The sequence below is a fragment of the Bufo gargarizans genome, chromosome 2 (genome assembly GCF_014858855.1).
Source record: "Bufo gargarizans isolate SCDJY-AF-19 chromosome 2, ASM1485885v1, whole genome shotgun sequence".
In the NCBI taxonomy this organism is placed as follows: Eukaryota; Metazoa; Chordata; class Amphibia; order Anura; family Bufonidae; genus Bufo; species Bufo gargarizans.
This window is the reverse complement of record NC_058081.1, coordinates 310417009-310441606: the sequence shown is the minus strand read 5'-3', so window position 1 is coordinate 310441606 and position 24598 is coordinate 310417009. Positions and strand designations below refer to the sequence as shown.

The window sequence follows — 24598 nt, the reverse complement described above, 5'->3', positions numbered from 1 at the left end:
TTAGTAAATCTGCCCCAATAGGATTGCATAATTTAAGACAACTTCTCTTTTCTGTTCTAAATATAACAGGAACAACAGACTTCGAGACCTGCGGAAAACAAAAAGCGAAAATGTCTATAGTTTAACCAACCAACAAAATGCCTGCGTTCCTGCTCAGCGACTCTTGCCACACAGTCTCCGAACCCTGCCCGGGCAGTGAAGGGTTTCCGCTTTCTAGTCGCGTCACTTCCGGTGAAGAGGGCGGCTATTTGGAACTACAGAGCTGGAGAATGTCAGGCAGCCGTGTGTACAGGACGAGCCGTAGCGGCGCCGGCTGCGCGGAGCTCCGGGGCCGGCTGTTGCCGGTGAAGGATGAGGCGCCGGACACAGGGGACAGTGACGGAGGCAGCGACGGCCCTGACGACTCCGATCCTGAGTTCCTGGACGCAGATGAAATAGAGAGAGGAGCCATACAAGTGAAGTCCTGGCGGGTGCCGAGCTCTAGAGGTAAGGTCACGTGATGCACGAGCTGTCACCTGTGCGCTCCTCCTCAGGGCACCCCTCTGTGGTGGGGGGGAGGAGGAGGGCGTTCTTTCTGTTGTGTGTGGTGGGTGACACAGAGTCAACCACTGCCTCTACCCAACCTGTCATGGGTACCTCTGCCCAGTTATTCCAGCCAGCATAATCACAATTTCTGAAATTGAGATGTTGCTGTCATTTTACCTTCCAGCCCGGTGACGCACATTCAGACTTGGATGTGTTCCTTTTTAGTACATTGTGGTGTATATGGGTTTTTACGCTCAGCACCCTTGTAGTAATGTGTGCCCCTTCCAGCCGGGTGACTGAGAAACGGGCACAGTTAGATATACCGTCTGTATGTGGTAAGAACCGAATACCCCTCTTTTATCCGGGTTAAAGAGGACCTTTCACCAGTTTTTTCTTTATAAAAGCGATGCCTCACACTGTAGCCCATGTTCCCTAGATGTCATATGATATGCTCCTCTGTTGTGCCGCTGTGCCCCTCGTTCTGTTTAGGCGCCCTGTATGCTAATTAATAGCATCGGAACAGGTAGGAGGAGACATCAGCTTTTCTCAGTGGGCGTCTCCTTCTCCCTGGCTGTGGCGCTGTCCAATCACAGCAGAGAGCGTCACAGCCAGGGAGAAGGTGAGCTGTTTTTTCTCAATGGCTGTGACGCTCTACGCTGTGATTGGACAGCGCCACGGCCAGATAGAAGAGACGCCCACTGAGAAAAGCGGATGTCTCCTCCTCCCTGTTCTGATGCTATTAATTAGCATACAGGCCGCCTAAACAGAATGAGGGGCACAGCGGCGAAATGGAGGAGCAAATCATGAAAAAAAATGAGCGATATGACATCTAGGGAACATGGGCTACAGTGTGACGTATAGCTTTTATAAAGAAAAAACAGGTGAAAGGTCCTCTTTCATGTTATTGCCCCTCCCGCTACTAGTTCATTTTACCAGGAGGCTAATGTGTACGGCGGCCTAAAGATATTTCTGACACCTGTCTTCCCTCCTGACATGTCCGTTTAAGTCACTACATGCATTCTCCATGTAATGACAATTCTGGAGCATCTATTCTTATGACTCTGTGTTGTTCCATTCCTCTATTACTCCTGCTAGAAGCTATACATGCAATACTAACAGTGTGCAATGAAAGACCACACCAGATGGGTTTTACCAGTTTAGGGGGGGAATGTCCCTGGACAGTCTGACACTATTCCGCCAGTATCCAACATCAGGGACACTCCCATCTGGATCTCCTTAGCGGACTGCTGGTAACTTCTAGCAGGAATTGGCACATCATAGAGTCATAGGAATTCACTGGCCAGAGTCATGGCAAGGCAGAAGACATCTACCACTGAGGAGAGCAGAGTTCTCTTCCCTCTACCTTTAATCCAGATTACCAAATACAGAGCACATGGAATAAGGGGACATAACTGAAGACATGTCCTCTCTAAAGTTCTTTTTTATTTTAGTAAAGTCCCAGAAGCCAGGCAGTACTGGATCCGAGCGGCGCAGAAAGGGATTTTAGTTTTTTTTGTTTTAACATTAATTTACATCTTTGTCAGCAAATTTTTTTTTTTTATATATATAACCATAAAATGCTTCCATCAATCGTGACTACAGCATCTAAAGGTTTTGTGAGGGTCTGACATCCCCATTGGAGACCTTGTCGGGCTGATCATTTGCTATGGTTTCTGTAGGCCTCTGCCATCTACAGAAGTTTATAATGCTGGCAGGTATCGGGGGTCATTCAGACGAGCTCTGTTCACATCCGGGAGTGTAGAATGTAATGTCAGAGAGCAGAGATAAGGAGCCCGTCAGCTCCTCAGGTGACGGAAAAGACAAAAAATCCACAGACTGCTGCTAGAGCATCTCAGTCCTGTACACAAAAAAGGATTCCATATTTTCAATAAAGACCAATTGAAAAAAAAATAAGAAATTCTGTCAAAATTAGCACAATGCAATAATAAAAAAAAATTGCCCTCCAAAGGTGTACATAAACTTTAATCAAGTGACTGTGTATGAGAAACACAGAGCAGACACAGGTGTCATCGGATAAAATGGATCATCCATGGGGAAGTCCCTGATGTCCTCTTTAACCCGTAGGATACATGTACGGCGGGCTGATTGGGCAGGTGCCGGAGCTGCTTCCGCTCGATCAGCGACAGGGGTCCAGAAGTTACTGATAGCCGGACCCCTGCTTTATGCGCCGGCATCGGTGAAAACACCAGTGCAGGCGCATTAACCCTTGCACGGCGACCGCGGGATCCTACCGGGAGTGGGGTAGCCATCGGGTCCCTGCTCTGCTGTGACGGGGACCCGATGGGCGGGACGGCAGCCCGATGCCTTTTTTAGGCATCGTGGCTGCCTTCCATGACAGCCTGTGAGATCCAGCCAGAGGTCGTGCTATATTTTTTCCGGAACAGTAAAAATACTCCTTACCATTTTTGAGGAGTATTTTTAGGCGAGGAGTATGAAATTTGCAGTAATAGAAATAACTAATATGTAGGCCTACATAATGTTAAGGGCTTGTCCACATCTGCATTGTACGGGGCTCTGTCGCAGATTCCGTCAAAGACTGGACAACAAAGCCTTACATGAGGACTCTTTTGTGTGGTAAACAGAATCCTGAACAAAAACTGAATGGACTCCATATTAGTCTGTTCAGTTCTGGTTGGGTCAGTTATGTGTCCGATCCAGCACTTGCGTTATTTTGGTTGTTCTGCTCATCTAACGGAGCAGAACAACAGAAATAAATAGTGGTGGTGTGAACGTGCCCTAAGAGGTGGGTATTTATGCCAGGGTACTATTACTTGTTACGGCAGGCAATTATAACAAAGTGATAAAGTACAGTTCAATATAGTGGATCTTCCCCGTACTTAATCACAAGTGAGACAGGTCAGTCATAAAAGTGACGGCTTCCCTGACAGAAAGAGTAGGGCGCAACAGCCCTCTGGTTATAGGTGGCATACAGCTGCATGTAGGTCTATGCAGGGCACAGACCTTCCTGCCATTGCCTGCCTCTCACAAACCCCACGTGTACAGAACAGGGCAACTTCAGAACACCCTCAGAGCATACACATACTGCAGGCTGCAGTGCCACAGCTCCTTCTGTGCCCATACACTATGGATGAATACACACACTGTAGAAATGACAGCTGGTGCCCCCCTACCCACAGTGCCACTCACCACTGGGCTCATCCTGAGCAGTGATGGCCAGGTCACAGTGTTCGCCGACAAACACATGCGATCTGCCATCTTCACTCCCAAGTCCGGCGATGCAGAGGTAAGTCCTTATCTGTGCCTGCACCACGAGCCGCTCTGAAACACATTCGGTCACCGGGAGCAGGCAGTTCCGAGAACAGCCCGATGTACCCCAAAATGGTACCAATTAAACTGTCATCTCATCCCGCAAAAAATGAACCCTACCTAAGACAATCGCCCAAAAAATAAAAAAAATAGGGCTCTCAGTAACTGGCAACCCAAAAACAAGATTTTATTCTGTTCAAAAATGATTTCACTGTGTAAAACTTAACAAAAATAAAAATGATAGACATATTAGGTATCGCCTCGTCTGTAACAACCTGTTCTATAAAAATATATAATTATATGCCCTAGGGCTGCAACGATTAATCGATGTACCGGTAATTGATTATATTCGATAACTGGATTCGTTGTCGACGAATCCAGTTATCGAATAATCGCCGATTCGTTGCTATGCGGGCGGGCGGGTGGTCGCTGCATCTTTATTTTACCTTTTTACAATGACGCTCCTGTAACAGCCAGGCAGAGCGGACGGCGGCGTAACGTCACTCACTCACGTGACACGCCTGCTCCGCCTCCTTCATTCATGAAGTGGGCGGAGCAGGTGCGTCACGTGATTGAGTGACGTTACGCCGCCGTCCGCTCTGCCTGGCTGTTACAGGAGCGTCATTGTAAAAAGGTAAAATAAAGATGCAGTGATTAGTCCGACTTATAAGCATCGGGGCCGCGGCTGTTATGGGGAGGGGGGAGGATCTGTCTATGGCACTGCTATGGGGAGGGGGGTCTGTGTATGGCACTGCTATGGGGAGGGGGCAGGATCTGTCTATGGCACTGCTATGGGGAGGGGGGTCTGTGTATGGCACTGCTATGGGAAGGGGGATCTGTGCACTGTTATGAGGAAAGGGATCTGTGCACTGTTATGCCCATAACAGTGCACATATCCCCCTCTCCATAACTGCGCCACCCACAGATCCCCCTCTCCATAACTGCGCCACGCACAGTTCCCCCTCTCCATAACAGCGCCACCCACAGATCCCCCTCTCCATAACTGCGCCGCCCACAGATCCCCCTCTCCATAACTGCGCCGCCCACAGATCCCCCTCTCCATAACTGCGCCGCCCACAGATCCCCCTCTCCATAACTGCGCCGCCCACAGATCCCCCTCTCCATAACTGCGCCGCCCACAGATCCCCCTCTCCATAACTGCGCCGCCCACAGATCCCCCTCTCCATAACTGCGCCGCCCACAGATCCCCCTCTCCATAACTGCGCCGCCCACAGATCCCCCTCTCCATAACTGCGCCGCCCACAGATCCCCCTCTCCATAACTGCGCCGCCCACAGATCCCCCTCTCCATAACTGCGCCGCCCACAGATCCCCCTCTCCATAACTGCGCCGCCCACAGATCCCCCTCTCCATAACTGCGCCGCCCACAGATCCCCCTCTCCATAACTGCGCCGCCCACAGATCCCCCTCTCCATAACTGCGCCGCCCACAGATCCCCCTCTCCATAACTGCGCCGCCCACAGATCCCCCTCTCCATAACTGCGCCGCCCACAGATCCCCCTCTCCATAACTGCGCCGCCCACAGATCCCCCTCTCCATAACTGCGCCGCCCACAGATCCCCCTCTCCATAACTGCGCCGCCCACAGATCCCCCTCTCCATAACTGCGCCGCCCACAGATCCCCCTCTCCATAACTGCGCCGCCCACAGATCCCCCTCCATAACTGCGCCGTCCACAGATCCCCCATAGGTGTCGTCACAGATCCCCCATAGGTGTCGTCCACAGATCCCCCATAGTGTCGTCCACAGATCCCCCATAGGTGCGTCCACAGATCCCCATAGGTGTCGTCCACAGATCCCCCATAGGTGTCGTCCACAGATCCCCCATAGGTGTCGTCCACAGATCCCCCATAGGTGTCGTCCACAGATCCCCCATAGGTGTCGTCCACAGATCCCCCATAGGTGTCGTCCACAGATCCCCATAGGTGTCGTCCACAGATCCCCCATAGGTGTCGTCCACAGATCCCCCATAGGTGTCGTCCACAGATCCCCCATAGGTGTCGTCCACAGATCCCCCATAGGTGTCGTCCACAGATCCCCCATAGGTGTCGTCCACAGATCCCCCATAGGTGTCGTCCACAGATCCCCCATAGGTGTCGTCCACAGATCCCCCATAGGTGTCGTCCACAGATCCCCCATAGGTGTCGTCCACAGATCCCCCATAGGTGTCGTCCACAGATCCCCCATAGGTGTCGTCCACAGATCCCCCATAGGTGTCGTCCACAGATCCCCCATAGGTGTCGTCCACAGATCCCCCATAGGTGTCGTCCACAGATCCCCATAGGTGTCGTCCACAGATCCCCCATAGGTGTCGTCCACAGATCCCCCATAGGTGTCGTCCACAGATCCCCCATAGGTGTCGTCCACAGATCCCCCATAGGTGTCGTCCACAGATCCCCCATAGGTGTCGTCCACAGATCCCCCATAGGTGTCGTCCACAGATCCCCCATAGGTGTCGTCCACAGATCCCCCATAGGTGTCGTCCACAGATCCCCCATAGGTGTCGTCCACAGATCCCCCATAGGTGTCGTCCACAGATCCCCCATAGGTGTCGTCCACAGATCCCCCCATAGGTGTCGTCCACAGATCCCCCATAGGTGTCGTCCACAGATCCCCCATAGGTGTCGTCCACAGATCCCCCCCCCCATAGGTGTCGTCCACAGATCCCCCATAGTGTCGTCCACAGATCCCCCATAGGTGTCGTCACAGATCCCGCCCCATAGGTGTCCGTCCACAGATCCCCCCCCCCCCCATAGGTGTCGTCCACAGATCCCCCCCCCCCATAGGTGTCGTCCACAGATCCCCCCCCCCCCATAGGTGTCGTCCACAGATCCCCCCCCCCCCATAGGTGTCGTCCACAGATCCCCCCCCCCCCCCATAGGTGTCGTCCACAGATCCCCCCCCCCCCATAGGTGTCGTCCACAGATCCCCCCCCCCCCATAGGTGTCGTCCACAGATCCCCCCCCCCATAGGTGTCGTCCACAGATCCCCCCCCCCCATGGTGTCGTCCACAGATCCCCCCCCCCCATAGGTGTCGTCCACAGATCCCCCCATAGGTGTCGTCCACAGTCCCCCATAGGTGTCCGTCCACAGATCCCCCATAGGTGTCGTCCACAGATCCCCCATAGGTGTCGTCCACAGATCCCCCATAGGTGTCGTCCACAGATCCCCCATAGGTGTCGTCCACAGATCCCCCATAGGTGTCGTCCACAGATCCCCCATAGGTGTCGTCCACAGATCCCCCATAGGTGTCGTCCACAGATCCCCCCATAGGTGTCGTCCACAGATCCCCCCCCATAGGTGTCGTCCACAGATCCCCCCCCCATAGGTGTCGTCCACAGATCCCCCCCCCCATAGGTGTCGTCCACAGATCCCCCCCCCATAGGTGTCGTCCACAGATCCCCCCCCCATAGGTGTCGTCCACAGATCCCCCCCCCATAGGTGTCGTCCACAGATCCCCCCCCCCATAGGTGTCGTCCACAGATCCCCCCCCCCCATAGGTGTCGTCCACAGATCCCCCCCCCCATAGGTGTCGTCCACAGATCCCCCCCCCCATAGGTGTCGTCCACAGATCCCCCCCCCCATAGGTGTCGTCCACAGATCCCCCCCCCCCCCCATAGGTGTCGTCCACAGATCCCCCCCCCCCATAGGTGTCGTCCACAGATCCCCCCCCCCCATAGGTGTCGTCCACAGATCCCCCCCCCCATAGGTGTCGTCCACAGATCCCCCCCCCCCATAGGTGTCGTCCACAGATCCCCCCCCCCATAGGTGTCGTCCACAGATCCCCCCCCCCATAGGTGTCGTCCACAGATCCCCCCCCCCCATAGGTGTCGTCCCAGATCCCCCCCCCCCCATAGGTGTCGTCCACAGATCCCCCCCCCCCCATAGGTGTCGTCCACAGATCCCCCCCCCCCCCATAGGTGTCGTCCACAGATCCCCCCCCCCCCATAGGTGTCGTCCACAGATCCCCCCCCCCCCATAGGTGTCGTCCACAGATCCCCATAGGTGTCGTCCACAGATCCCCCATAGGTGTCGTCCACAGATCCCCCATAGGTGTCGTCCACAGATCCCCCCATAGGTGTCGTCCACAGATCCCCCCCATAGGTGTCGTCCACAGATCCCCCCCCATAGGTGTCGTCCACAGATCCCCCCCCATAGGTGTCGTCCACAGATCCCCCCCCATAGGTGTCGTCCACAGATCCCCCCCCCATAGGTGTCGTCCACAGATCCCCCCCCCCATAGGTGTCGTCCACAGATCCCCCCCCCCATAGGTGTCGTCCACAGATCCCCCCCCCCATAGGTGTCGTCCACAGATCCCCCCCCCCCCATAGGTGTCGTCCACAGATCCCCCCCCCCCCCATAGGTGTCGTCCACAGATCCCCCCCCCCCCATAGGTGTCGTCCACAGATCCCCCCCCCCCCATAGGTGTCGTCCACAGATCCCCCCCCCCCCATAGGTGTCGTCCACAGATCCCCCCCCCCCATAGGTGTCGTCCACAGATCCCCCCCCCCCATAGGTGTCGTCCACAGATCCCCCCCCCCCCATAGGTGTCGTCCACAGATCCCCCCCCCCATAGGTGTCGTCCACAGATCCCCCCCCATAATAGTGTCGTCCACAGATCCCCCCCCATAATAGTGTCGTCCACAGATCCCCCCCCATAATAGTGTCGTCCACAGATCCCCCCCCCATAAGTGTCGTCCACAATTTGTTTTAATATGGCCTTTGAACATAATTTTTCAAGTAAGATCATATAAACCTCTCTGTTTTGTAATTTGGTCGTTTTTCCCTATTAATCGTAGAAATTAATCGGCAACTAATCGATTATTCAAATAATCGTTAGCTGCAGCCCTAATATGCCCCCTCAGCTGAATGCTGTGTTAAAAAAAAAAAAAAAAAAAAAAAAGGCAAAACAGCTTCTTTTTTTTTTTTCACCTTGCCTCACAAAAAGTTTAATACCAAGCGATCAAAAAGTCTACCCTAAAATGGTATACCCTAAAATGGTACCAATCAAACCGTCGCCTCTTCTCGCAAAAAATGAGTTCCAATATAAGACAATTACTTAAAAAATAAAAACCAGTGGCACCCATAAACCTATCCATCAAAATCTCCACTACAAAAGCCATATGGTGCTCCTTCCGTTCTGAGTCCTGCCATGCGCCCCCACAGCAGTTCACCACCACATATGGGGTGTTGCCGTATTTCTCCTGTCACCCCTTGTGAAAATGAAAAATTTGGGGCTAAAGCAACATTTTATTGGCAGAAACAAAACTTTTTATTTTTAATTCAGTAAAACGCTTAGGGGGTCACAGTGCTCAGTACCCCCTTAATATATTCTTTAAGGGGTGTAGTTTCCAAAATGGGGTCACTTTTTTGAGGGTTTTTTACGGTAGGGGTACGTCAGGGTCTCTTCAAGTACAAAATGGTGCCTAAAAACCATTCTAGCGAAATCTGCCTCCAAAATCCATATGGCGCTCCTTTCCTTCTGGCCAATGCCACGTGCCCATAGAGCAGTTTATCGCCACATATAACCAGTATTTCTGTAAACTGCAGAATCAGAGTAAGGCTACTTTCACACTTGCGTTCAGAACGGATCCGTCTGCATTATATTTTAGAAAAAATTCTGTGTGTGAAAGTTGCTCAGACGGATCCGTCCAGACTTTACATTGAAAGTCAATTGGAGACGGATCCGTTTGAAATTGAGCCATATTGTGTCAATGTCAAACTGATCCGTCCCCATTGACTTACATTGTAAGTCTGGACGGATTCGTTTACCTCTGCACAGCCAGGCGGACACCCGAACGCTGCAAGCAGTGTTCAGGTGTCCGCCTGCTGAGCAGAATGGAGGCCAAACGGAGCCAGACTGATGCATTCTGAGCGGATCCGCATTCACTCAGAATGCATTTGGGCAGTACGGATGCATTCGGGGCCGCTTGTGAGAGCCTGCAAACAGAACTCACAAGCGGAGCCCCGAACGCTAGTGTGAAAGTAGCCTAATATATATTGAGGTTTCTTTTGCTGTTAACCCTTGCTGTGTTGCAAGAAAAAAATTGATTAACATAAAAAATCTATTTTCCTTTAATTCTTGTGGAACACCTCAAGGGTTAACAAAGTTTGTAACAACAGTTTTGAATAATGTGAGGGGTGTAGTTTCTAAATTGGGGTCATTTATGGGTGGTTTCCATTACCTAAGACCCTCAAAATCAATTTATAACTGAATTGGTGCTAAAAAAAAATGGTTTGGGAAATTTTGTTGAAAATTGTTTCTAAAATTCTAAGCCTTCTAACGTCCTAAAATTTTTTTATGACATATACAGAAAGATGCCAACATAAAGTAGGCATATGGGGGATGTTAAGTAATAAATATTTTGAGGTATCACTTTCTGTTTTAGAAGCAGAGAAATTGAAGTTTTGGATTTTTTTCATAAATAAAGGTGAAATATATTGACTGAAATTCATGACTGTCATAAAGTACACTGTGTCGTGAGAAAGCAGTGTCAGAATTGCTTGGATAAGTAAAAGTATTCCAAAGTTATTACCACATAAAGTGACACATGTCAGATTTGCAAAAATCGGCCTGAGATTTAAGGTGAAAAGTGGCTCGGTACTGAAGGGGTTAAACAAACAATGTATTTTGCTTTGTGTCATTTTAATGGCTTGTTTCGCTTTGGTTTTTGGGTCATTGACATTTTCAAAACGAAGCATGCTCCTCATATTTTTTTTTTTCTGCCAATTTTTAATAGGCTTCTCTATGGGACCCAAAAACTCCAGAAAATTGCATATTAACCACCTCCCGACCGCCGTACGCGTATATGCGTCCGGGAGGTGGTTGCTTTACTCCTCCTGGACACATATACGCGTCTTCTCGCGAGACGCGAGATTTCCTGTGAACGCGCGCGCGCTCACAGGAACAGAAGGTAAGCGAGTGGATCTCCAGCCTGCCAGCGGCGATCGCTCGCTGGCAGGCTGGAGATCCGAATTTTTTAACCCCTAACAGGTATATTAGACGCTGTTTTCATAACAGCGTCTAATATACCTCCTACCTGGTCCTCTGGTGGTCCCTTTTGTTAGGATCGACCACCAGAGGACTCAGGTAGGTCAGTACAGTCCCACCAAACACCACACTACACTACACCCCCCCCCCCCGTCACTTATTAACCCCTTATAAACCCCTGATCACCCCATATAAACTCCCTGATCACCCCCCTGTCATTGATCACCGCCCTGTCATTGATCACCCCCCTGTCAGGCTCCGTTCAGACGTCCGCATGATTTTTACGGATCCGATCCATGTATCCATGGATCCGTAAAAATCATGCGGACGTCTGAATGGAGCCTTACAGGGGGGTGATCAATGACAGGCGGGTGATCACCCATATACACTCCCTGATCACCCCCTGTCATTGATCACCGCCCTGTCAGGCTCCATTCAGACGTCCGCATGATTTTTACGGATCCGATCCATGTATCCATGGATCCGTAAAAATCATGCGGACGTCTGAATGGAGCCTTACAGGGGGGTGATCAATGACAGGCGGGTGATCACCCATATACACTCCCTGATCACCCCCTGTTATTGATCACCGCCCTGTCAGGCTCCATTCAGACGTCCGCATGATTTTTACGGATCCTATCCATGGATCCGTAAAAATCATGCGGACGTCTGAATGGAGCCTTACAGGGGGGTGATCAATGACAGGCGGGTGATCACCCATATACACTCCCTGATCACCCCCCTGTCATTGATCACCCCCCTGTCATTGATCACCCCCCTGTCAGGCTCCATTCAGACGTCCGCATGATTTTTACGGATCCTATCCATGGATCCGTAAAAATCATGCGGACGTCTGAATGGAGCCTTACAGGGGGGGTGATCAGTGACAGGGGGGAATATGAGACTTTGTAAGGAAAAAAGAGAAAGAAAAAAAAATCATCATTTTCCGCTAACTTGTGACAAAAAATAAAAAATTCTAGGAACTCGCAGTGCCCCTCACGGAATACCTTAGGGTGTCTTCTTTCCAAAATGGGGTCACTTGTGGCGTAGTTATACTGCCCTGGCAATTTAGGGGCCCAAATGTGTGAGAAGAACTTTGCAATCAAAATGTGTAAAAAATGCCCTGCAAAATCCGAAAGGTGCACTTTGGAATATGTGCCCCTTTGCCCACCTTGGCAGCAAAAAAGTGTGACACATCTGGTATCGCCGTACTCAGGAGAAGTTGGGGAATGTGTTTTGGGGTGTCATTTTACATATACCCATGCTGGGTGAGAAAAATATCTTGGTCAAATGCCAACTTTGTATAAAAAAATGGGAAAAGTTGTCTTTTGCCAAGATATTTCTCTCACCCAGCATGGGTATATGTAAAATGACACCCCAAAACACATTCCCCAACTTCTCCTGAGTACGGCGATACCACATGTGTGACACTTTTTTGCTGCCAAGGTGGGCAAAGGGGCGCATATTCCAAAGTGCACCTTTCGGATTTCACCGGTCATTTCTTACACATTTTGATTGCAAAGTTCTTCTCACACATTTGGGCCCCTAAATTGCCAGGGCAGTATAACTACCCCACAAGTGACCCCATTTTGGAAAGAAGACACCCCAAGGTATTCTGTGAGGGGCATGGTGAGTTCCTAGAATTTTTTATTTTTTGTCGCAAGTTAGTGGAATATGAGACTTTGTAAGAAAAAAAATAAAATAAAAAAAATCATCATCATTTTCCGCTAACTTGTGACAAAAAATAAAAAGTTCTATGAACTCACTATGCCCATCAGCGAATACCTTAGGGTGTCTACTTTCCGAAATGGGGTCATTTGTGGGGTTTTTCTACTGTTTGGGCATTGTAGAACCTCAGGAAACATGACAGGTGCTCAGAAAATCAGAGCCGTTTCAAAAAGCGGAAATTCACATTTTTGTACCATAGTTTGTAAATGCTATAACTTTTACCCAAACCATTTTTTTTTTTGCCCAAACATTTTTTTTTTATCAAAGACATGTAGAACTATAAATTTAGCGAAAAATTTATATATGGATGTCGTTTTTTTTGCAAAATTTCACAGCTGAAAGTGAAAAATGTCATTTTTTTGCAAAAAAATCGTTACATTTTGATTAATAACAAAAAAAGTAAAAATGTCAGCAGCCATAAAATACCACCAAATGAAAGCTCCATTAGTGAGAAGAAAAGGAGGTAAAATTCATTTGGGTGGTAAGTTGCATGACCGAGCGATAAACGGTGAAAGGAGTGTAGTGCCGAAGTGTAAAAAGTGGCCTGGTCATGAAGGGGGTTTCACCTAGCGGGGCTGAAGTGGTTAAAATTGTAGCAAATTTAAAAATACAATGAAAAATGTGAAAAATTCTGGATTGTTTTTACAAGCAAGCAAAAAAATAAAATAAAAAGATCGTAGGCTGGAAACACACATGCAGTTTTTTCTTTATACATTTTGTTCTTTATACATTTCCACTTTTTGTATCCACTCCTGGCTTTGGCAAAAAAGAAATAAATTGTTGCAAACTCTTCACGTATGGTTCCAGATTTAAAGGGGGTTTTTGGGATTACTATAGTTTTTAGCAGATATGCTCATGTCGTTTCTCACCTCAAGTGCATTTTTCCCTTGTTCAATTTTGACTTTACTCACCCGTTTTTACAGTGTAAACCAATCACTCTGGTTTATTACTTCCTGTATGTAGCACTTCCTGTTGTCATATCCAACCAATCCCATGATGCACTTCTCCTTTCTCTGCCAAAGCTCCAGCACCGCCTCTAACGCTCATCTAGTTTATAGCCCCTCCCACCAGATAGTTACATAGACACTCCCCCTATCACTGACACGCCCATGGACATTACATCACAGGAAATAAGAGCTGCATGGTCATGTGACCACAGCCTGGAACCGAAGATAGAAGCAATAAGGTAAAAGCTACCTTCATAAATGATTATTTTAAAGCATGTTCATGCAAACTGCAAAATCTCTTTAAACAATGGCTTATATTCTTCATGGATTTAGGTAAGGGGGCGGGGACTCTGTTTCTCCTTTTTGGAGTTATGTTTCTGTATTGATGCCATGTATAAGGGGAATATGACATGTTATTCTTATTACTCATTCATTTTTCTATATTTTATTCTAGTAAAAATTAAAGAGTACGTAGTGAACGGGTCTTTTCCACTTGATGATCCATGGTGGACTGTCACTGTAAAAGTGAAACCGCATAAGTCTGAGTACGTAGCCATAGGCCTACCATCATACGAACTGGAGGATGATAGCCTCGGAGAAGCATCCATCCTTCCACTGTTTCTTAAGCAATGCAATGTGCCAGAGGAGTTCAGGAAGGATTTCATGGACTGGCTACCACAACACTCTACCGTTTCTTTTAGCATATTGAAGGAGCTGGCAAATGACTTTAAGATGGCAGAAGGGAAAAATATCCTCCCATACCTGGAAAATTCTAGTATGTGTAACTTTCTTTTATCTCGATTTGTAATGACTGTGTAAATAGCTTATGCCAGGGGTGGGCAACCTTATAGGCACAAAGAGCCAGAAAAGAAAACTATGTCTCCCAGGGGCCACAAGCTATACATTTAGCACTCAAGTCACTATTTTTTGCCTTATTAGACACACCTAAGTTTTAGTGGAGAAAAATAAGAGAAAATATATATTTTTTTATCAGACTCCTAAATCAGACCCCCAATCCTCATCAGACCTCCAAAATAAGACCCCTCCCTCCCCCCAGTGCTCGGACCAGACCCCCATGCTCAGATCGGAACCCCCTCCATGCTCAGTTCTATCATTTCTTTTTAAAAAATCACCTACTTCTGATCGGGCACCGTTGCTACTTTGCAGGTCCGACGTGCTTTCCACTGGGACCTGATGACGTGTCAGGTCTTAATGTGCGTCTCCACGTACTATGTTCTGACACTGCACGTCAGGACGTAGTGGAGAGCGTGCTAGAGATGAAGAGTAGCAGTGGTGTCCGATCAGGAGAGGAGATCGAAGCATGGGGTGGAGAGTTCCCGGTTTGACTGCTGCCTGGTTCCACCGCTAGAGCCGCACTTGAAGAGGCAAAGAGCCGTGGGTTGGCCACCCTTGGATAATGTAATCGTCCCTGTTGACCATGTTCTGCTCCCTTTCTTTCATCTGGTTGATGAGCGTTTCTATGATGTATTAAGTTTATGGACCTTTAAGTGGTTATCCCATGATTAATGTAAAAAAATGAAAATCAGACACCATATAGTACATGACAATCTCTTTCTAACAAAGCTAGAACCAGCTCTGTACATCACATGGATCCAGAGATCTCCCCATTCATTGCTCCAATCACTCTGTTAGATTTATATTAAGCTGGTGACTCAAGTGGATTGTCCTTTCTGCTGCAGCTCATGGAGTGTGTCCTTCCTGCTGCAGCTCTCCTAGTTGGACAAAGAAATGAGAACAAAAAAAAAACTGCAGGTGGCGCTGTATACATTTTTATTAAATGATTCAGTGGCTGTACTAAATTTTTTAATTACATGCAATTACAAAAGTATTCAGATCCAGGTGCTGGTTTGAAAACTATAAAAAAATAATTGTGACAAAACCCCTATAAATGGACGGGATAAGTTGATAATAAAAAAAAATTATTACCCGCCTCAATAATCCCTGCTGTTGCCATTGTAACACTGCTTTAGTCTGCACTGACACGCAGGGCTTGACACGCAGATAATGGCTTGGACTGTCCACCTCAGCCTCTAATTGATTTTGACCATCATATGACTGAACCTAGGCAGATCCTAGATGCTGTGATGTCAGCCAAACACTACACACCTACACTAGAGGAGATGTTGCTCCATTATCTCTCCGTAGAACACCCTGAATGACATTATACAACAGAACTGAGTAGTTATGATGTGAACCCAGCACTGGGGTGAGGTAGCAGAATACTTACTAGAAGCAGCAGCAGTGTTTGTGCCTCTGTCTCTGTCTCCAGCTGCTCACTCCTCATCCACCCCTCCATAATGTTCCAGGCAGTAGCTGTCGCTTGATCCCTCAGTGAAGCTTAAAATCTCCCATATCTGCCTCTCTCAAGGGGGAGGGAGAAAAGTAGCTGATAAGTGGAGAAAGAGGCTTTTTTTGTAATAGGGTGTATTCCCAAGTTTATTAGCTTCACTTATACCATTTTATGCAAAGTTTGTTAAAATGACTGGCTGTTCAAAAAAATTATTTTCTGCAGTTGCTGGAGGATTTGCATTTATGTCATTAGAAGTTCCCATGGTGCTGAAATATTTACCAAAACTTTTACCTTCCAAAATAAGAAGTTTGTTCATGGTAGATGCTAATGATCAGAAGTCCTTTAAAGAATCTCCATGCAGCATCTTGTATGACATTGAGAAAATGTTGGCTAGTGAGCCTTGGAAACTTGGGTTTGGCATGGCAAGTACAACAGTTTTTTTTTAAAATTTATTTTTTTATTTGTGCCTCCATATATTGACCCTGCTATGTGCTGTTCCAATGAAAAGTGTGTGGCTACCTACTGACCATGGGTGAATGGAATCCTCCTGAGTACATCGGAAATGCTCTTTGTTGATTCTCTCAGTGGGGCTTTGTGAAGTCTACTGAATATCCATCTCTTCATGTGAACCTACAAGGGCTGCTGACACTAAAGAAATTAAAAGCTGCCATTTATGTTTAGCTGTCGTTTTATATGCTTACTTTATAATGTCTATATTGACTTTTAGGGTATGCAACAGTTTTTAAAAATCTGCCTACAAAATCATGTTTGGTTTTTTTTGTGCAGTTTTTGATGCTTTTTTTTAATTTTTATTTTTTTATTACCAATGGGTGTTCACTTCAATAAAAAAAAAAGCATTTTCAGCGTGGGGCTTTCAGTGCGGATCCACGCGGAGTTGTTTTCTGATGCTTTAATTCATTTCAATAGGAAATTCATGCCCAAGATAGGGCATTCTGATTGTTTTTTTCCACATGAGGAAAAAAAAAGTGCTGCTTCTCGTTGAATTGGGGGCTATTTTGAGGCATTTTGTATGCTGATTATGCGAACTGGCCCTAAGAGAGGGTTGACTATTAGGGGTGTTAACATTTCAGGTAAAGTGAGCCAAGGGTCAAGATTTTGCATCCTTGGGACATGTGGCAAATCTGTGGCTTTTTACAGTGCCAGCAATGATGAGATTTTAAGAAATCTCATCTGCACCCTTCTCTGGTCTCAGTATCCTGGCCTCCAGAGGTGACCTTTTGAAACACAGTGTTTGGCTGCAGCAGTGGCCTCAGGGGTGTCTGCTGTAGCCAGTGTTTGGCTGCAGCAGTGGCCTCAGGGGTGTCTGCTGTAGCCAGTGTTTTGGCTGCAGCAGTGGCCTCAGGGGTGTCTGCTGTAGCCAGTGTTTTGGCTGCAGCAGTGGCCTCAGGGGTGTCTGCTGTAGCCAGTGTTTTGGCTGCAGCAGTAGCCTCAGGGGTGTCTGCTGTAGCCAGTGTTTTGGCTGCAGCTGTGGCCTCAGGGGTGTCTGCTGTAGCCAGTGTTTTGGCTGCAGCAGTGGCCTCAGGGGTGTCTGCTGTAGCCAGTGTTTGGCTGCAGCAGTGGCCTCAGGGGTGTCTGCTGTAGCCAGTGTTTGGCTGCAGCTGTGGCCTCAGGGGTGTCTGCTGTAGCCAGTGTTTGGCTGCAGCTGTGGCCTCAGGGGTGTCTGCTGTAGCCAGTGTTTGGCTGCAGCTGTGGCCACAGGGGTGTCTGCTGTAGCCAGTGTTTGGCTGCAGCTGTGGCCACAGGGGTGTCTGCTGTAGCCAGTGTTTTGGCTGCAGCTGTGGCCACAGGGGTGTCTGCTGTAGCCAGTGTTTTGGCTGCAGCTGTGGCCTCAGGGGTGTCTGCTGTAGCCAGTGTTTTGGCTGCAGCTGTGGCCTCAGGGGTGTCTGCTGTAGCCAGTGTTTTGGCTGCAGCTGTGGCCTCAGGGGTGTCTGCTGTAGCCAGTGTTTTGGCTGCAGCTGTGGCCTCAGGGGTGTCTGCTGTAGCCAGTGTTTTGGCTGCAGCTGTGGCCTCAGGGGTGTCTGCTGTAGCCAGTGTTTTGGCTGCAGCTGTGGCCTCAGGGGTGTCTGCTGTAGCCAGTGTTTTGGCTGCAGCTGTGGCCTCAGGGGTGTCTGCTGTAGCCAGTGTTTTGGCTGCAGCTGTGGCCTCAGGGGTGTCTGCTGTAGCCAGTGTTTTGGCTGCAGCTGTGGCCTCAGGGGTGTCTGCTGTAGCCAGTGTTTTGGCTGCAGCTGTGGCCTCAGGGGTGTCTGCTGTAGCCAGTGTTTTGGCTGCAGCTGTGGCCTCAGGGGTGTCTGCTGTAGCCAGTGTTTTGGCTGCAGCTGTGGCCTCAGGGGTGTCTGCTGTAGCCAGTGTTTTGGCTGCAGCTGTGGCCTCAGGGGTGTCTGCTGTAGCCAGTGTTTTGGCTGCAGCTGTGGCCTCAGGGGTGTCTGCTGTAGCCAGTGTTTTGGCTGCAGCTGTGGCCTCAGGGGTGTCTGCTGTAGCCAGTGTTTTGGCTGCAGCTGTGGCCTCAGGGGTGTCTGCTGTAGCCAGTGTTTTGGCTGCAGCTGTGGCCACAGGGGTGTCTGCTGTAGCCAGTGTTTGGCTGCAGCAGTCAAGTGTCCTTGTACGTCATTGCTGAAAGCCAGGATACAGAAACTGATGGGGGACTTGGGAAGCGTTGGCATGGAAATGTTAAGAGATCAGTAAGGTGAGAATTACTCCGCTTTTGGTCAAAACACATCAGGAAAAAAAACCTTTTTAGGGGTTCATCTCCAGTGCACCCTCAGGATTGGCTAGGCATAGGAACCATTGTGTAATTACCTATTTCATGCTTTGAAAAGAGCTGTGAATGAAATTCTGGATGGGTGCACTTCCCTGGTTTTTCCCCTGTCAGGACAAAACATCTTGCAGATGACATCCACAGTTTGGTAAAATATAGGCATTGAAAGTTATTTGTTTTCTGTTCAGTTTTGTTCATAGCTGCTAAAAAATGTTCTCTTTTTTCACAGATACTTTATCGAACGTTGCACATTTGTGGCTGTGAGGCAACATGGGAAAATTTTCTCCAGTGTGAAGATCTCCTGGAAAGGATCCCACCCTTGAATAAGAATGCATTGATTATCTACAACGAGTTAAAGAAGAAATGCATGGAGCTAGGAGACACGTATGTAGACCTCTCTGACCTTACTAACGTAGTTACTAATGCGCAGCTCATGTCAGTTGAAACTGCATGGCAGGCCTTAGAGTTTCTGAAGGAACATGAAATTGTGGTGATTGAGCAGAAGAGAATCTTCCTGTATAACTGGTACTGCTATGAAGTGAGCATTGCGGAATACTTCCAGAAGATAGTAACGCGTAAAACCTGGAATCTTCACATTGATGCAAATGATATATTTGAAGATAATCTGTCTCCACAAGCACAACAGCTGGCAGGCGACCAGGACACTTTACACAGTGAGACTGCGGCGCATTGCTCTGCCAATGGTGATGGACCGGATGAATGTGCCGCGACAGAGCCGAAGTGTCCAACAGAGCTGGACGCTGAGCAAAAGAAGGCAGTAAAAATGATCCTGGCAAACCCAGTGACTGTTATAAGTGGCAAGGGTGGGTGCGGGAAGACCACAGTTGTAAGTCGAGTGTTCAAGTGCATGATGATGAAGGAGAATGATGAAGTTGAACAGGCTTGTAAAGCCCTTGAAGAAGACATTGATGCTTCAGAGGAATGGTTTTGTGACACCACAGCCTCCAGCACCAACCACGATGACGCTATACGTGTTTTGCTTACTGCACCCACAGGAAAAGCTGCTTCTCTACTAAAGAAAAAAACTGGCCTTCATGCTGCCACCTTGCATCAGGTACGTGGTGGATTAAAAAATATATATTTTTTCAATGTTCCAATAGGATTCATTTATAGGCAGTCCTTTGTATGATGGAGATTAATATTGTAGGTTGTCGAGCTATCAGTCTGTGATAACATATATGGTATTTTTGATCCTTTATAATACATTCTGTATGAGTGACCATATATTAAGGGTTTAACACTGATGAATGATCCTCTGGATATGTCATCAGCGTCTGATTAGTGGGGGTCTGACACCACACCTGGGACCCCCGCCGATCAGCTGTTTGAGAAGGCAAGTGATGTTAATAAATATTGGTCACCTAGGCATAGCTCAGTCCCACTGAAGTGAATGGGGCTGTAATTGGTTTTCAGAGAGAAGGCCATGGAGCTACTGCGAACGCCGGTGCTTTCTCAAACAGCTGATCAGTGGAGGTGTCGGACTCTCACCGATCAGATACCGATGAACTATCCAGAACATAGGTCATCAGTATAAGGGCTCATGCACACGAGCATGTGCCGGTCCGCAATGCACTGGGGCCGCCGCATGCAGATCGCAGACCCATTCACTTGAATGGGGTCCGCCGTCCACATCTGACGGTCCGCACCGCAAAAAAGTAGTGCATGCACTGCAAAGTAGTGCATTGCCTTCTTTTCGCACCGACCTTCCAGATTGCAGACCCATTCAAGTGAATGGGTCTGCATCTGTAATGCGGTGCCAGAATGGCCGTGGCCCATATTTTGCGGACCCACTGTTTGCGGACCGCAATACGGGCCTAGCCGGCACACAGTGGTGTGCATGAGCCCTATAACTCCTGGAAAACCCTTTTTTAAAGGAGCTGATTGGCCCTTCAGCAATAAGCGAGGGGGACTCCGATACTCAGCTGTTATGTTGGAGAAGTGATTGATCCTGTCACTGTTGGGGGACATGAGAGAAACAGCCTGGACTGAATGCTGCTGTTATATATAGCTTACAGAATATTGTCTAGGCTGAGAACGTTTGTATCTCATCTGAGAAAAAGACTATGTTAAAGTTTTCAGCCTTTGAATATAATAAAAATAAAGGTTTTTTTCATTCACTGACAGCAAACAAATATATTGAAAATGCTGAATAAGTATATGATAACTTATGTCAAACTAATTCTGCTGTTTACATCTCTTCATGTGTAATGCTGTCCTATCTTTCCATCTTCAGATGGATCATATTTGACTCTTAAAGATGCATTCCCATCTGGGACATTTATGACATTGATATGCCAAATATCCAATAAATTCAGTCCCAGCTCTGGCACAGCTGCTGTCTGTAAAACGGTGCCCCACTGTGAACGGAGAGCATGTCGCACATGCTCTTCTTCCTGCATTCACTGCTATGCCGAATGCAGTCTTAGTTATTTTTCAAAGTCCCATAGCGTTGAATGGAGATGTGGCCATGTATTCACCGTGGGGCCCTGCACTTGAGATGTGAGTGGGTCCCAGAGATGGGACCTGCAAATATCAGACATTTATGGCATATTGTAACAATATGTCTTAAGTGTCCTAGAAGGGGCAGCTCCTTTACAGGGAGTCTGTGAGCAATTTTGACCATGCAAAACTGCTGACAGCACTAGGCTGGGGAGAGCAGTACAGAATATCACAGAGAAAAATTACTTTTCATATAAAACATAACTTTTACTGTCAATTGTTAAAATATTACCCCATCTATATGTAATTATTGATAGGCTTTGTCAAAATATCTGACATAGTTTTTCTTAGGACGTATCCAGGATAGTACAATCCGATATTAAAAATTGCCTGTGGACCTGGCCAGACGGTGAACAGGAGGTGAAGTCAGGACAGGGGGAGGGGGGGAAAATCCCTAATGTGTCCCTTAATGTACCCCTGCCTACAGGCGGAGCATCCGCCCCTCTCGGTGGCTAAGCCCTCACTATCGCCTACTTAAACCCTGCCTATGGAGAATAAGGTACTTGTCCCTTATTAGCAGCGTGTCCCGATGCTTTTCCCCAGTGTCCATAAAAACTGGTTCATCAGGGGACCGATGATGAATAATCGGATGTTAAAAAGCTTTAATTCTGACAATTGCTGGATAAAAAAATCGGTTGTTGCAGGCATCACTTTAGATAGTTACCCATCCGATATTCTTGGGCACAAAATATGATAATTATATCACAGACCTCCTGGTATGGTAACAGTGCATTGTGCTGCTACACAACCCCCCTTCAACCAGCCGACTACTACAGCTGTCAGTCAGAGCCGAGGGGACCGGCTGTGAATCACCACAATGCAGAGAGCACTTCAAAATGTAGCTCCTCCTCCAGTGCACCCAAGGAGCAGAATCTGGCTGAATGAAAGTTCATATTCTCACTACTCCTGATGATTAAAGTTCCACTAGAGATATGTTGATACTGCTTTATCCTTGTTTAGGGTCCATTCATACGTCCATAAGTGTTCTGCTGATCCGCAAGTTGGGGATCCGCAAAACATGGACACTGGCAATGTGCATTCCGCAATTTGCGGACCGCACATCGCCGTCACTATAATAGAAAATGCCTCATCTTGTCCGCAATTGCGGACAAGAATAGGACATGTTCTTTTTTTTTTGCGGAAACGGAAGCACATATGCGGAAGTGCGGATCTGAAAATGCGGATACTGACAGCACATTCCGGCCCCGTTGAAAATGAATGGGTCTGCACCGGTTCCGGAACGGATGTGGACCCATTTTGCGGACGTGTGAATGGACCCTTACTTAGTGCTGTGAACAGTTTAACATTGTCAAAACTGCTGACAGACTTCCTTTTAACAGCTGAAAAAATTGCTAGTAAAACGTTCATCTTCTGCTTTCAGGTGACATGCAGTTATTCTGCCTGGCGGAAACTAGACAATGATGACTTAAAATGGAAGTTTTCCCAAGTGGAGGCATTGGTGGTGGATGAAGCCAGTTTGGTGTCTGTTCGTATGTTTAGTGCAGTGCTGAAACTGTTATATACTCATGGAAAACTGGCAAAACTTGTCATACTGGGTATGTGTGAAATACATAACTGCTTCTTTTAACTCCATAGCCTTTTCACATAGGAGACGAAAAAGTGTCTGAATGTTTCCTGCAACATAGCGGTGCCGAGTGCTCCGCCTCCCTCACCCTGCATGAACCCCACTGCAATTACAGAAGCAGCAGAAGGGCGCGGATTGCGCTCACAGGCTGGTTAGTGAAATCAAACCCATTTGTCAATTGGATTTGACATCATTCAAGTGTGACAAATATCTAAAAATAGAAGAAATTCGGAAGGGGCAAATACTTTATACCCAGCACTGTATATGTTACTACTGCAGTTGTGAAAACCTTTAGAAAAAAAAGATGATGTTATATAAACTATATAAAGCATTGTGGGCAAATAAAAACATAAAAAACAATGGTAGGGTTGCTGTTTTCCCTCATTATATAATAAATTTCATGTACAACAAAATAATGCTTAAAGGGGTTCTCCAGGAATTAAGCAAATGAAAATACTTAAATATTACTTTATTATAAATATATTCTCAAATACCGTTCATTATTTATAATGGCTCGTTTTGTCTGGGGAGCAATCATCAGGGGAAACAAAATGGCCGCTGTCCTATTAGTTCACACAAAACCTGTCCTGATCACACATGAGGACAAGTTACCTTACAGCACTGAGGTAAAGAGCTGCCGCCTCCTCCTCCTCTCTACTGTCAGGGATTATGATCCTGAATACAGATAAGAACTTTAGCTGAATCTCTGGGGAATTTAGTTCATGAGGAGACATGAAGTACAGAGAGGATGGACAGGACAGACTGTGGTAATGGAGACTGTAAACAAGTGCTGCTACTCATCAGCCACACCTCACCTCCTCTCATGTCTCCTCATCATCTCCATTCCCACAGAGATTCACCTGTATTCAGGATCTTGATTCCTGACAAGCAGAACAGAGAGGAGGATGAGGCAGCTCTATGGCTCATTGTGGTGAAGTAACTTGTCCTGTGTGATTAGGACAGCGGCCATTTTATTTCTCCTAATGATTGCTCAAAACAGGCCATTCTAAGTAATGAAAGGTATTTGTGAATATATTTATATTTTGAGGTATCTGTACCTCAAGAAAAGTACAAATATAAAGTTAAAAAAATTGTAGTATTTAGAAAGTGCTGATGAGAAGATAGAAAAATAAACACTTGGACCTAATTGCTTAAAAAAGGCTGGTCCTTAAAGGGGTTCTCCCAGGAATGATTTAAAATGGCCACCAGCAACATGTCCTAGATTTTGAGCAGGACTGGTTGACTCTACTGTACTTGCAGTGCTGTCTAGAAGGGTGAGGGGGCAGAGCCTCACTACACTGCTCTACAATAGATGGTAATGATGGGATCATGCTACGATATGCCATCATGGCTGAGCAGCCTGACAGGAACACTCACCAAAATGTAGTGTATGTAATTGCGGTGCATAGTATATAGTAGGGCCTTGCTCCCTCACCCCCTAGGCAGCTCTGCAAGTGAAGGCATCCAGTCCTGCTCACATTCTAGGACAGGTTGCTGGCAGTGATTTTAAATAATTCCTGTAGAACCCCATCTGGATATGTTCTTCTCACTGGTTAAGGCAGCCTGATTTACAATGTACAACCAGTCTGGAATATTTTTACATTTTCTTTCCTAGATGTGTTTTTGGGGTATTTTTTTTTAAATTTTAAGTAATGTAATCTGAGCATAGAAATGTATGCAGGGATTTGACAAACATGATGGCAGGTTTACTAATGGTCCTTAGACTAGACAATCTAGAAATGTGCCAGATTTATCAGTGGCTGATGCTGGATGATGAATCGGGCACACCTATGTCTAGTCTTACCAGATATTAGGTGGCTTACTTATGTCAGAATTGTGTGCCTCAATGTTGATGCATATTAGGCCACATCCCGTCAGCCACAATTCTGTCGCGTTTCCCATAGTAAA

General features: G+C 47.5%; 1 protein-coding gene across 2 annotated transcripts in view; it reads left to right on the top strand.

The window, feature by feature from the left end:
- The first annotated feature begins 208 nt into the window (after window positions 1-208).
- The window catches only part of HELB (DNA helicase B), a 47444-nt gene continuing 23054 nt past the window's right edge, over window positions 209-24598 (top strand). The window contains exons 1-5 of one of the 2 annotated variants that reach the window (XM_044280477.1): window positions 209-486; window positions 13953-14273; window positions 16032-16231; window positions 18815-19660; window positions 22487-22661. In XM_044280477.1, the coding sequence (XP_044136412.1) occupies window positions 270-486; window positions 13953-14273; window positions 16032-16231; window positions 18815-19660; window positions 22487-22661 (1759 nt within the window). In that variant the 5' untranslated portion in view covers window positions 209-269. Of the gene's footprint in view, window positions 487-13952; window positions 14274-16031; window positions 16232-18814; window positions 19661-22486; window positions 22662-24598 lie in introns of those variants that run through there. The other variant, XM_044280478.1, reaches the window with a different exon arrangement.